Consider the following 14,452-nt stretch of genomic DNA (forward strand, 5'->3'; position numbering starts at 1 on the left):
TGACAGACATCACTAAGAGTTTTCGATCAAAATAATCTACAACACTGGTTGTTAGAAATAAAGACATAAAAAAAAAAAATCACAGATTCAAGGGTTGTCAGGACTCACTCTCCGATTTCAGCTTTCCTTTATTTGACCTACATCATACCCATAATTTGGTCAACGAGATGAGCCCGTTAGAAATGTCTACTATATGAACACAGAAACAAAAATAAACTGTAAACCTAATAATTAAACAGCATGAGGTCAAGACAAGAATTAATCATTATTGTTACATTCATACATTAAAACTGGGGAGACACTTTCGTTCGAAGTGAAAGAAACTGTGTTGCATGGTTAAAATGATTGCACTTAAGACTTCGTGAGCTCCCAGATCCCCCAAATGTTCACCAGCCTTACAAGACTGTGTCATGTGAGTGGGCGTCCTTAGGCACAAAAGTTAAATATTTCTTTCTGGTAGCTCTTAAATTATGCTGAGGATTTTGATATTGCGACATGTTGGGCTGTTTATTCTGAGTGTGCATATAGTTTTTTTTTTTTTTTAGTTAAAGAATTAAGTTTAGTATATTAAAGGATTTGGCAAAATAAAGGAATTTCAAGGAAGACTGCTTCTACATCCTAAAACAAAGTAAAAGGCACAGACAGACATATAAGCAGGAGACGAGTCTGAAAGACTATAATCTGCATGGATGAAGGAATAAACGATACAAAAAGCAAAAAGAAAAATCACTTGTAAATAATAGAATAACTATCACGTTTCATCTCTTTCTCATAGAAATAATATCCTTAAAGGTAGTTATATTAAAAGTGATGCTGTAGTAGGGAGTTTCTTTAAATTCCTAACAGTTCTTTACATACAAGTTTGGAAAGGAAGTGTTTTCTTCTGAATGCTGGATGTTTTGCACTTCGGGATCGGTCTGCCCCACACTGGCTCTCCTCTGCATCTCTGGTCCCCTCTGTCTCCATACATCCCACCTCAGCAGCTGCAGCCGTCACCAGAGGACACGGGTCTGTCATCTCTCAGTTTAATCTGGTCTGGGAAGTCGTACGTCTCAACCTCAGACTCCTGTGAGATGGGCAGACATTAGTATCAAAGTGGAGGTGCTGTTATTAAAAATAAATAAATGCATCGCGATGCGAATGTAGACGATTCTGAATCGATTCACAAATGTCAAAACATTTGAATATCATATATATATTTTTGCATATCAGGGAGCCGCTATCAATATGAGGGGTATTGAAATCGCTTGTGAATGATCGCTTGCAGTTCACTTTTGCGATCACGCGCACTCTGTAAAGAGAACACATCTTACAAGATCAGATATTTGTCAATGAGCTCAGGATCTGTTGAGCAGCAAAACCTTCTGCATGATCCTGCAAGGCAAATGTAACCTTCCAGATGACTTGCCAAATCACTTCCATTTGTTTTATTAATAAAGGATATTGGAAGTAAATTCATTATTGATCATTACAAATACTTTGCTTTAATAGTCACACAGTGAGAAAAAAAAGAGAAAATCTGTATAGAAAAAGATGCATCGATAATCGTTTTATAATCGCATCACAGCCCTCTGAATCGTATCCGAATCGTGAGGTGCATAGAGATTCCCACCCCTAATGACAAACACTGCGTACCTGTTTGAGGGCGTTGCGAGCGATCGTTTGGAAAGCTTGGTCCACGTTGATGGCCTCTTTTGCACTAGTCTCAAAGTACGGGATATTGCTTTTGCTCTGACACCAGGCCTGGGCTCGTTTCGTTGTCACCTGCACGGGGCAGTCAGTTGGTCAGTATAAGAAATTGATATGTGGCTCATCCAGTCAGATTTTAGAATCAGTATCAGGGTTCTCATTAAATAAAACTAAATTAAAAAAAATTACTCAAAATAAAAGTTGATTGAAATAAAAAAAAAAAAAAAAGTTACGATTATTTATTTTAGCTAATTGTTAAAATAACATTTCTTATTTTAAAATTAGTTTAATTAAAATAATTAAATCTAAAACTGATAAAATCAATAAAAAAAATACACTAATAAAATTACAAAAACACACATCAAAATTACTTAAACTTTAAAATTAAAAGACAGAATAAAGTAAGTAAAAGTTTTTCTAGCCAAGTAAAAAAAAAAAAAAAAAAAAAAAAAAAAAATATATATATAATATATATATATATATATATAGTATAACAAAAATATATAGTATACATTATTTTTAGGTGCAAAAAGACTCAAGTAAAATTGTAAGTGGAACAAAAATTCCACAAAAAATTGACAAAAAAAAAAAAAAACAATAATTTCACTAAACCTTCAACTAAAATGAATATACACAAATATAATAATATATAATATACATAATAACATTAAAGGATTAGTTCAATTCCAGAATTAAAATTTCCTGATACTTTACTCACTCCCATGTCATCCAAGATGTTTGTGTCTTTCTTTCTTCAGTCGAAAAGAAATTAAGGTTTTTGAGGAAAAGACTCCAGGATTTTCTCCATATAATGGACTTAAACGGGGATCAACAGGCTGAAGGTCCAAATATAGTATACACAAATGTATATACTTTTAACCACAAACACACTAGCTCTGCGATGCAAATTGACAACTTCACACATGATGTAATCCTGTTTTAAAGGTCACGCGCGGTTAGCTCTTCATCTGTGTACTCCAGTTCAAAAAGGTAGGGTAAAAAATAAAAGCAGTATTTAATAATCACTATAATAAATGATATTATAAAAAGTAATGTAATATAATACAATTTTTAATAGAATTGTTATTATTAAAGCACCTGACAAAAGTTTGGAAACATTACAATTGTTAATGATTTTTGAAGCAAGGCTGCATTTATTTGATTTTGATCAAAAATAAAGTAAAAAAAAAAAAAGCAATATTGTGAAATATTACAAATAAAAAAAAAAGGTTTTATTTTAATGTTATAAAATGTAATTTATTCCTGTGATGCAAAGCAGAATTTACTCCAGTTCTTGACGCTCAAGAAACATTTTTAATTATTATCAATGTTGAAAAGGGTTGTGCTGCTTCATATTTTGTGTAGAAATGGTGATACATTTTATTTTTCAGGATAAATAGAAAGTTCAATGAACAGCATTTATCTGCATTTATCAAATAGATGTATTCAATTTATTTAAAAAATTAAAATGTATTCACTCTACAACCACTTTATCACTTTAATGTATAATGAATAAAATTATTATTTCTCTCTATCTTTTAAATCCTACCACAAATGTTTGAGTGTATCATTGTTTCCTCAAAAATGTTATGCAGCATAAACAGTTTTTAACATTGATGATAATAAATAGTAAATGTTTCTGAGCAGCAAATCAGCATGTTAGAATGATTTCTGAAAAATCATGTGACACTGAAACTTCTTTTTGTAAACAACAACAGACCTATAAATGATTCTAATGACGAATGCTGTGTTCCCAAATGCAAATTAAAGTGACTCAAACAAAGCAGTGAATCGAAACTGAAAACACAGTACTGTTCAGCAGACATGTAGAATGGCAGACTGTAGCCTATATATATATATATATATATATATATATATATATATATATATATATATATATATATATAATTATACATGCAACCGTTGCATATTTTATGATGGTACTAATCTCAAATTCTCACCACCATTCATAAAAAAGTTATCGGGTGAGAAACTCACCTTTCAGCACTGATTCTGCACTCATTTGAACCCTTTTAAATGTCCAGCAGATGGCACCGTGAACTCCTTCAGCGCTCTCAGGGCTATTCCGTCCATGATGTTTACGTCCATAACCTTTTCGCAGCTTATTTAGTTCATTGCTTAAGGCCATTTCGCGATTTCAATCATCAAACAGTAACCAGCATCACCCTGAACACCCCCATCCCCCAGTTTTTTTTATTACTGATCTGCATGATTTACGTGGGTCATGATTTTAGACCGAAATAACTGGAATTCCAGATTAATCCACAAGAATCACATCCCTGGTAATGTGTGAAGTCGAGCTAGTGCAAGACAAACATTTGTGGTTAAAAATTAGGGCTGTGCAATTAATCGCATGCGATTGTCACGTGCATCTCATCAGTTAAGCCGGTTCCGTGATTAGTAGTAAATCTCTATCGCCTGCTTAGACGGAGCGGTATTTACTAAACAGAGCCGTAGTTCACTGAGAATTAGGCAAAATCGCGTTCAGTATCGCAGATCAAATCGCCAGCGATACTAAACACGATATTGCGTAGCTTGTCAGTGAACTACGGCTCTGTGTAGTAAATGCCGCTCCGTCTGAAAGCAGGTGATCGCTGATAGGCTTAACTAATGAGATGCACGTGACAATCGCATGCCATTAATTGCACAGCCCTATTAAAAAGTATATCTTTTTTAGAAATTGTTTCGCTAGATAAGACCCCTATTCCTCGGCTTTGATCATGTAGAGCCCTTTGAAGCTGCACTGAAACTGCAATTTGGTCCTTCAGCCCGTTGATCCCCATTTAACTCCATTATATTGAGAAAAATCCTGGAATGTTTTCCTCAATAAACAATTTCTTTTCAACTGAAGAAAGAAAGACATGAACATCTTGGATGACATGGGGGTGAGTAAATTATCAGGAAATTTTAATTCTGAAGTGAACTAATCCTTTAAAAAATAAAAACTACTTCAAAATATTAACAAAAGCTATAATAGTATTTTAATAACACTAATCAATACTACCTATTTTATAAAACCACTTTGACCATCTCTAACTACCTATCCATTCAGTACCTCCAAAAGTAGTGTGTTTACATGTACAACAATCATTATAAGACAACAACAAAAGAAGATTGTGTTTAGATGAGATTTTGAAATTATATATATTTTTTTTTTCCTGAGAATTTGATGTCAAAATGTTAACATGTAATCCTGCGCGGTTGAATAAAACCAGACCTGTCTGTTCTCCAAGTCGATTTTGTTGCCGAGCACTACAAAGGGGAAGTTCTCCGGGTCTCGAGGGCTGGCCTGAATGAGGAACTCATCCCTCCAGCTGTCCAGGGTTTTGAAGGTGTTCGGCGCAGTCACGTCATACACCAGCACACAGCAGTCTGCCCCGCGGTAAAAAGCCACACCCAAAGACTGGAAGCGCTCCTGTCCTGCCGTGTCCCAGATCTGAAACAGCCATGAAAATATTAAAGTGCTGCATTGTTTGCATTTAAAGAGCCATATAATTAGAAATCAAAATGTCCTTGAAGTTTTGCAACAAAAAAACAACCTGTTTAATTTTAAGGGTTGTCAGGAGGGTGAAAAATGGTCATAAAAAAATAATACTACACACATATGCATTATAAATACAAAAAATATGTATCAGTGCAAAAAACATAAACCTAAGTGGACCTCAGGTTATAAAATAAAATAAAAAATTATATATGTGTGTATATATATATATATATATATATATATATATATATATATATAATATATATATATATTATTTTTTTTTTTTTTTTTTTTTTTTAATTTAGTTCACGTTATTTTGTGTGATTTAGCAATTTTTACAATCTTTTTTTTTTTGTCCATATTGTTTTTATTTTTTAATTTATTTATTTAGCTATTTTAGTACTTTATCTTAAACTAAAAGAAAATGAGAAATGCTGTCTTGGCAACTAGATTAAAAAAAATAATTATTTTTGATGAGATTAGCTTTAGTTAACAGGGGTATATAAAATAAAAAAATACATCTAAATTCACATCTAAAGACTCATACCTGCATTGTCACCAGCCTGTCATCCACCATCACCTCCTTGGTAAGAAAGTCTGCACCAATAGTGGCTTTATACTGATTGCTGAACTTCTTATTGACATATTGGTTCATCAGAGAAGTCTTCCCCACACTGTAGCACACAAACACAAACACAAGAACGAGTGTTCGAAACTTAAAATTAAACATCACTGTCAGGCATTTTTGGTTCAGAAGGTCATCACTTACCCAGAATCCCCGAGAATGATCACCTTCAGGAGCACCTTTTTACGAGAAGCCATCCTGGTGGACTAGACTGTGCCTAAAAAAAACGATAAGATCACTTGTGAGGTCACTTTAATATGTGATTAGGTTATTTAGTATGCAACCTCTGCAAATGACATGCAATGGCAGTGATTGCCAAACACACACAAACATGTTGAAAAGGGAAGGTTGCACGATGTCAGTCATGTGCCCAAGCGTCAAATCTGCATTATTATATCTAATCTAAGGCGTGCCATAAATGAAAGTCAGAGTTCTTTACATTTATTGTCAATAAAAAGATGATTGATGTCAATGTTAAACGTCGATATTAGCTGTCAGTTCATGCTAACCCGCTGCAAATGTCCTGTCAGTTCTTAAAATGTCAGTGTTACACGTTCAAAACATATATTTTTTAAATTTAGATTAAAATAATAATCAACAAAACCAATGTTTTAAAATAATCAGTTTAGCATATCGATTTTGTGCTAAAGCTACGAGAAGCTAGTTAAAGCTAGCACAAACATACCGCAATCGTAACACATTTACACACGCTATTTATACAAGTAAGCACGTTTCATACACTTAAAACGTTTAAATCTCAGATAATGGTTATTTCTATAGGTTTCAGTCACACAGTTTCAGTATTTTTTCTTTTGTCACTCTACTGTTTTAGCGTAACGTTAGACCGCTAGCATGTTAGCACGACAAAAACTCACTTTCTGAGGAGAAATCCCACTTTCGGTTTAACGATCTGCTGCTGTCATACAACAAAAGCAAGCCAACACGACACCTCCACCGTCTCTGATCGACTCGGGACGCACTCTGTGGGTCGTGCGGCGTGTTTTTGGATGGTTGTCACGGACAGTTCAGCACATCCGTGTGTAATAATGAGCCGCAAACACTCCCTCCCTTGATTCGACTCCACACTCATCGTGTTTATGTCTGTGAACATAATCGCTGCGAATGCAAATACATATGCAAATACAAACGCGTATTGTGTATTTCTGTCGTGTGGTGATTATATCTGATATAAACACATACATCACTTTATAAGCAGAAGTAGACCCGTGCACTCAAAACTCACTATCTATCTATCTATCTATCTATCTATTCATAAAATGTACGTTTGTGGTATGTGAATGTGATATCCACTGACAAAAACCCATTTATGAATGTTATGCATGTAAATATAATAAATAAAATATTAAATTAACTGCAGTGCTGTTGATATATGACAGTATTATAGTTATTTACAGTATTACATATATATATATATATATATATATATATATATATATATATATATATATATATATATATATATATATATATAATTTTTTTTTCTTTTGCCTGTAACCACTAGCGTTCAAAGGTTTTTTTTTTTTTTTAAAATTTCAAATGTATTTTGTTAAAGAAATGAATACTGTTAATCATCAAGGATGCAATGATCTGATCAAAAGTGACAGCAAAGACATTTATAATGTTATAAATAATTTCTATTTCAAATAAATGCTGTTCTTCTTTTGAGCTTTCTAAGCATTAAAAAACCCTGCATATATCAGGGTTTCCACAAAAAAATATTTTACTTTTTTTTTTTTTTACAACAATAATAAGAAATGTTTTGTCATCACAGGAATAAATGACATTTTAAAAATATATTTAAATAGAATGCATTTATTTTAAACAATAATAATATTTTTAAATATTATTTTTACTGCATTTTCTATCTAATAAATGCAGCCTTAGTGAGAATAAGAGATTTCCGACCGAACCCAAACTTCTGACCTGTCGTTGAAACCTAGTCATCATATTTTGTCTTTATATAACAGTGTATTATAAAATGCAAAGGTGGATTTGTTTATAGATAAAAACTATGATTTACCATCTTTTATACAAAACACAACACAAAGCCAAAACTCTGCTCTATAAATTCATTGATATTGAAATATTGATTTCATAAATAAAGTTCCTTAAAGGTTGAGAGACCTTATTCCTCGAGAGTAACAGCACACCAACAGGACAAAGAATGATGAGAAATCATTCCAACGTGTTCAAAGGTCGAGTATCTCTGAAGGACAAGTAAACAGACTTTGAAACTCCTGTATGTGGAGTGATAAGATAAAAGTTAACAAGACATTTACTTACAGACTGATTTTATGTACATTTGATTATACAAGGCAGTAACATACACTCACAGAAAAAAGCAGCAGGAACAACCAGCAGGGTTCACTGTTAAGTGACTACTAGTTTACATTAGTTACAGCTCAATCTCCAGCCTCAGAAATCATCATCATCACAAATGTCCAGATACACGTCGAAAGCCTCGCGGTTGCAGTTTCCATCAGGGGTGAAGACGTACTTGTGGAATGTCCCATCAACACATATGGCTTCAAAGAGAGACATAAATGATGAGAAACTGACAAAACAATAACAGTTCACTCAAATGATTTAAATAAAACCCACATACCAATAACAGAGTTGACATTTTTGGAGGTGTTCTTCCCGAAGGCACAGATGCAAGCGCACTCAGCCGGCACCGTGAAATTAGCCAGAGACCACTGACTGTCCACATACTGCCCAATGACCGGACCAACCTTTCCTACACGCGCCAATCTAGAGAAGACAAAAAGCCACACATAAAGCTCAGTGACTACTAGGATATTTCTAAATAACACTTGGAATGTAACTAAAACTGTAATGAAATGACAATCAAGATTTTTTTTAGTGAAATGATTAATCTTACGCAGAGCGCCGGTTTAGTTTAGTGTCTTTCAGAGCAAATATGTGCACTGTTCCCTTGTCACTCGATGCACACAGAAAGGATGAGTCATGGCTGAAATTAATACTGTAAAACAACAGAATTCAATAAATAATCTGACATTTATTTAATTTCATTAATCATCAGAGTAGGAGCTGTTTGTTTTTTTCATTAAAAAACAGCAATACACATTTATACATATAATATGCACTGAAGAAGTTTGGACAAACTCAAATCAAATGATGTTTTCTTTTGATCTAAAGGCTTCTACTTAAATACTACTGAAATTGTTACTTAAATTAGTTCTGTAGACCAGGGTTTCCCAAATGTAGTTCATGAAAAGCTAATAATAATAATAATAATAATATTTGAATCAAATGTAAAATTAAAGTGGCTGCACAATTAATTGAAATAAAACTGAAATTGCTATATAAATTATAAATATATTTTTAGAAGTTTTCATAAGAAATGTTTCATTGCAGTTCAAATCACATAACAAAATAATTGCAATATAATTTTCATATATTGTTCTATAAAATAGATGCACAGCCCTATTCAAAATAAAGACAATAAAATAAAAACACCCGCTAAAAAAAATATTAAATATTTGATCTGTTTACTTGCATGCCATGTGACCATTAATGGACATCAGAGAACCATGAACATGCAAATGTGTTTTTAAATCATAGAAATATTAAGTAAATATTAACAAATATTTTATGTCTAAGGGGTTCGGCTGACAAAAATGTCTGGGAACCCCTGATGTAGATAAATTGTTTTCACATGAATTTCTTTATAAAAATATTTTTAAATTACGGAACCCCGCACATGGCATGCGGGAAAAAAAAATAGGCTACATCACACGCAAGATTTACTAATTTGTTCCCTCGATTTATAAATTGTTCGCAGGATTTACTAATTCGTTTCCTCAATTTATAAACTGTGCGCACAATTTACTAAGTAGTTCCCTCGATTTATAAACTGTGCGCATGATTTACTAATTCGTTCCCTCGATTTATAAACTGTGCGCACGATTTACTAATTCGTTCCCTTGATTTATAAATTGTGTGCACGATTTACTAATGCACGATTTACGAATTTGTTCCCTTGATTTATAAATTGTGCGCACGATTTACTAATGCACGATTTACGAATTCGTTCCCTCGATTTATAAACTGTGCGCATGATTTACTAATGCACGATTTACGAATTCGTTCCCTTGATTTATAAACTGTGTGCACGATTTACTAATGCACGATTTACGAATCTGTTCCCTTGATTTATAAATTGTGCGCACGATTTACTAATTCGTTCCCTCGATTTATAAACTGTGCGCATGATTTACTAATGCACGATTTACGAATTTGTTCCCTCGATTTATAAACTGTGCGCATGATTTACTAATGCACGATTTACTGATTTGTTCCCTGGATTTATAAACCGTGCGCATGATTTACTAATGCACGATTTACGAATTTGTTCCCTCGATTTATAAACTGTGCGCATGATTTACTAATGCACGATTTACGAATTTGTTCCCTCGATTTATAAACCGTGCGCATGATTTACTAATGCACGATTTACGAATTTGTTCCCTCGATTTATAAACTGTGCACATGATTTACTAATGCACGATAGTAAATCATGAAATAGTAATCCTGTGCACGTTTTAGTACATTGAGGTAATGAATTAGTAAATCGTACTCACAATTTATTTTTTCTTGCATGTCATGTGCGGGGCTCCGTATTAAATAGATATCAGATAGTGAAGGAAAAGCAGCCAGGCGTTCAGCATATATGTGAACTTCTTTAATACTGTTTAGAAAGTATCCCAGGATGCACCTCATGAATTTGAGCAGAGCTTGAATCTAGATAAAGAAGCAGCTCAAAAAACAATACCAGTAGAGTGTAGCAGGGTCGGTTCCTCTACGTAGTTCCACTAGCTTGTCTCGTGTTGTAGTGTCAAACAGACGGATCAACGTGCCCTTTCTGGATGCAGACGCAACCACACTGCCAGGCTGGTTCAGAGCCAGGCAGGCGATTTCACTCTGGTGGGCGTTGATAGTGAATGGAGCAGATGATGTGCCAGGTTTTGTGTTGGAAAGGTCCTGTCAAAGAGTCATGAACAATGTTAAAAATTCCATCCAACATGTAGATGAACAGATTTGGAGAAATGTAGCATTAAATCACTTACTCATCAATGGATCCTCTGCAGTGAATGGGTGCAGTCAGAATGAGAATCCAAACAGCTGATAAAAACATCAAAATGATCCACAAGTAATCCACACCACTCCAGTCCATCAGTTAAAGGGTTACTCCACCCCAAAATGAAACTTTTGTCATTAATTACTTACCCCCATGTCATTTCTAACCCGTAAAAGCGCCGTTTGTCTCCGGAACACAATTTAAGCCTCATGGATGCGCTGTTTTATTTCAAATCAAAGCTAAATACACGTAGAAACAACGCATTCTTGTGGCACGGACGACACAGAAGAGCATACGGTGATATGGAGAGACACAGAGGAGAGTGTTGACAAAGAAATTGTTGAATACAACAGAATACAACATGGGGGTAAGCGATTAATGACAAAATTTTCATTTTAGGGTGGAGTATCCCGTTAAAGTCCTGTGAAAAGCTGTGTGTTTGTAACAAACAAATCCATCATTATGGTATTTTTAATTTCAAATTGTCGCTTCTGGCCAAAATACAAGTCCATAATGCATAATAATGCTTCCTTCAGTGAAAAAGTCCATCACCATTTGTCCTCTCAAATCAAAATTCACCAACATATTTGTTTAGAACTATTTCAGACTGTTTTTGCTTGTAAAACGTGCTTGATTTGTTCATATTTCTCCTGATTAAGACTAGATTACTTTTTCACCGAAGAAAGCAATATTACAGATAGAGAACTCATATTTTAGATGGAAGCAATGGTTTGGAGTTAAAAAAGTCTGTTTTTTTCTAGTGATGGATTTGTTTATTATAAACATGCAGCATTTTGCTTCACAATATGTTAATGGACTTGGAGTCGTGTGGATTATTGTGATGTTTTATCAGTTATTTGGAATCTCATTCTGATGGCACCCATTCACTGACAATGAATGTGATAAATTCACTAATGATAAATTTCTCCAAATCTGTTCTGATGAAGAAACAAACTCATCTAAATCTAAATTTAGCAAATTTTCATTTTTGGGTGAACTATTCCTTTAATAAATGACTGCAAGTTTTAATATGCAAAATTCAATTCACTACTGTAATATTTTATAATAATTTGCACATAAATCTTACCACTAACTGTAGACTGCCACCTTTGTGTCCAGGAAAAACCAGCAACTGCTTTTCTAAACTAGGGCACAGTTCACACAAACCTACAAACGCAAATACAGTGATGAAAAATACATAAAAACAAGTCATACCTCTTTCTGGTGAAACTATATGAAATTGCAAGCAATGCTAACAATACCTTTCGGGTTATCTCGAGTGTCAAACTCAAACAGCTTGACAGGGTTGTCGGGAAAACTATACACGTAGATCCTATTTTTCAGGACAATGATGATTCTTCACGTATAAAAACATGAAATAGGACATTATTAATATGAACAGCATTTTTAAGTGTAAAGATGAAACACTATTGTTTAATGGCTGGATATCTTACTTGTCATGTCTCATCCGCACAGCCAGCACTGGTTTGGTGAACGTGAACTCAAGAACTAATTTGTCCTTGGGGTCTCGCACTTCCTGAGCATCATCCCAAATTAATACTGCCAGAGATAAGATGAACAAAAAAAAAACCACACACACACACACACACACACAAACACACACACACACACACACACACAGTTTATTCCACCTCATATAAAGTCTGTATGAAAGAAGGGAGCCATTCAATTGTACTTTATCCAAGTATAAAAGTGCAATTTAGACTCCGAGTGTACCTGAGATTTCGGAGAATTTGGGGTTGACGCCGCCTCCCACCACAGCCAAGAGGTTTGATCGATGAAGCATTGAACACAGAGCGATGCTGCCCACCTGCTCGTGATCTATATCCAATCAAATCACACACAATCAACAGATAAGTCTACAAATAGGTTTCTGAAAAAGGAAAACATATTTATCCTACCTAAATGGCCCTTTTCCATTAAAGGTTCCACATTGTAAATACGAACACCTGTTTCCATGGCACAGCAGAAACAACCTAAATAACATGGAAAAAGTCACAGCTAATGAATACAGAAAAGATCATCAATACATTATTAACAGTGACCAACAAGTATTTTTCTGATATTTTATTTCATTTTTTGGCTTTATTTTCCTTTTAAAAATCCACTTTGTCAAAACAATGCACATTTTTTTCTGGGTTCAAAAATATTGCGATAAAAAATATGTGTTCATTTGAAATTTTGCATAGGCCTCATCATGAAATTGTATTATAAATATATTAATATTTTATTGGCCACTCTGCTCTCTAGATGTCAATATTTAAAAAAAAAAAATCAATCTGTAATTATTAGTAGTAAAATTAAAGAGTTAACTCTAAAAGTCAATATGATATGTAATTAGGTACTAAGATCAATAGTTTTTTCCATATATATATAATCAGTCTAGCAGCAATTGTAATTATATAGCAGCAGGATGTTTCTCAAAGGAAGTTATATTTCAGACTCACTTTGGTCCTGGTTGAACTGAAGGCTGTTGACTCCTCTCTTCTGGGCCATGATGTCAGAGAAGAGTTCGCTGCTGATTTTCTGATCTTCAGGAGTTAAACTGTCTAGATCTGACCATCCTGAATAAGCAAATGAGCAGCAGACAGCGGTTTAACATATTAAAGCTGCTACCACAACATGACTAACGTTACTAGCTCATCAAAATCAACGTCCTTTTACAATATAATCAGTTTGACATAACAGCTCACTTACCATTACGATGTTCAAAACACCCAACGAGCTACCCTGACGCTAAACAAATAAATCAAAGTGATTTTCTAATGTTGAATGTAAATGTGATAGCTCACATTAAGCAATAGTCGTAGAGCTGCCAAACGCAGCTGTTGTTGTTGTTGTTGTAGCTGTTGTCTTATTCTTCGCTGGCGCGCGACTGTTAACGGAGCGCAGCTTCCCCCTGCTGGAGAGGAGGACAGCGAAAGTAGCGCACGGCCACGGAGAACGTTTTCTCACAGAGATGAAAGCGGGTATAAGACACCCTAAATGGGTGTAATAGAACATCAGAATTAATCTTTAATCGTAAAGGTACAAAAGGCCTTGATTATGCTTTTTCACGTGTTACCTGTAAAGTTACCTGTGATTTTGTACAAATCATTCCATGATTTTCAGAAATTGATCGTTCGAATTAATAGTTCTAAAATATACTTTTTAGTGCATCAATGTGCACAAGAAGAAGAAACACACACACACACACACACACACACACACACACACACACACACACACACACACACACACACACACACACACACAAAACTTTTATTTATGCGTAACAAACCCAAGCCATTCAACTATATACTATGGATTCCTTTACCACTTTTTAAAAACTGTACACATTGCAATTACGCAGTTAAATATTACAAAAAGTGACAATGAGCCTCACAATATAAAAAAGAAAATAAAAGAAAAAATGAATGAGGATATAAATACAGATCTAAATAATTTAATCGCATGGCATCATAATATTGAAAAATACTAGAGTTATGTA

The 14,452-nt window shown here is 34.1% G+C and overlaps 2 protein-coding genes across 2 annotated transcripts; both read right to left on the reverse strand.

Moving 5' to 3' along the window:
* Nucleotides 1–110: 110 nt before the first annotated feature.
* On the reverse strand, nt 111–6,921 carry zgc:100918 (Ras-related protein rab7-like). The gene is made up of 6 exons (XM_042765416.1): nt 6,695–6,921; nt 5,964–6,036; nt 5,742–5,868; nt 4,928–5,146; nt 1,636–1,764; nt 111–1,066 (listed from the first exon to the last, which is right to left on the reverse strand). The coding sequence occupies exons 2-6, from the start codon at nt 6,014–6,016 to the stop codon at nt 977–979; spliced, it is 618 nt and encodes a 205-aa protein (XP_042621350.1). The 5' UTR covers nt 6,017–6,036; nt 6,695–6,921; the 3' UTR covers nt 111–976.
* Nucleotides 6,922–8,114: 1,193 nt separating this feature from the next.
* Nucleotides 8,115–13,822, reverse strand: wdr45 (WD repeat domain 45). Its single transcript, XM_019072594.2, has 11 exons — nt 13,660–13,822; nt 13,410–13,526; nt 12,864–12,938; nt 12,679–12,783; nt 12,396–12,501; nt 12,204–12,298; nt 12,029–12,108; nt 10,636–10,844; nt 8,722–8,823; nt 8,446–8,591; nt 8,115–8,365 (listed from the first exon to the last, which is right to left on the reverse strand). The coding sequence occupies exons 2-11, from the start codon at nt 13,456–13,458 to the stop codon at nt 8,256–8,258; spliced, it is 1,077 nt and encodes a 358-aa protein (XP_018928139.1). The 5' UTR covers nt 13,459–13,526; nt 13,660–13,822; the 3' UTR covers nt 8,115–8,255.
* Between the last annotated feature and the right edge of the window lie 630 nt (nt 13,823–14,452).

The sequence above is a fragment of the Cyprinus carpio genome, chromosome A10 (genome assembly GCF_018340385.1).
Source record: "Cyprinus carpio isolate SPL01 chromosome A10, ASM1834038v1, whole genome shotgun sequence".
NCBI classification, from domain to species: domain Eukaryota; kingdom Metazoa; phylum Chordata; class Actinopteri; order Cypriniformes; family Cyprinidae; genus Cyprinus; species Cyprinus carpio.

Excerpts from the sequence above, each read along its gene's own strand:
- wdr45 (XM_019072594.2), bottom strand. The coding sequence starts at position 13,458 with ATGGCCCAGAAGAGAGGAGTCAACAGCCTTCAGTTCAACCAGGACCAA. Across the intron at positions 12,109-12,203 it reads CACTCGAGATAACCCGAAAG|GTTTGTGTGAACTGTGCCCT; the intron begins GTATTGTTAGCA and ends TTGCGTTTGTAG. Across the intron at positions 10,845-12,028 it reads GTGGCAGTCTACAGTTAGTG|GACCTTTCCAACACAAAACC; the intron begins GTAAGATTTATG and ends ACTCTTTGACAG.
- zgc:100918 (XM_042765416.1), bottom strand. The coding sequence starts at position 6,016 with ATGGCTTCTCGTAAAAAGGTGCTCCTGAAGGTGATCATTCTCGGGGAT. Across the intron at positions 5,869-5,963 it reads ATCATTCTCGGGGATTCTGG|TGTGGGGAAGACTTCTCTGA; the intron begins GTAAGTGATGAC and ends TGTGTGCTACAG. Across the intron at positions 1,765-4,927 it reads TCGACTTGGAGAACAGACAG|GTGACAACGAAACGAGCCCA; the intron begins GTCTGGTTTTAT and ends TGCCCCGTGCAG.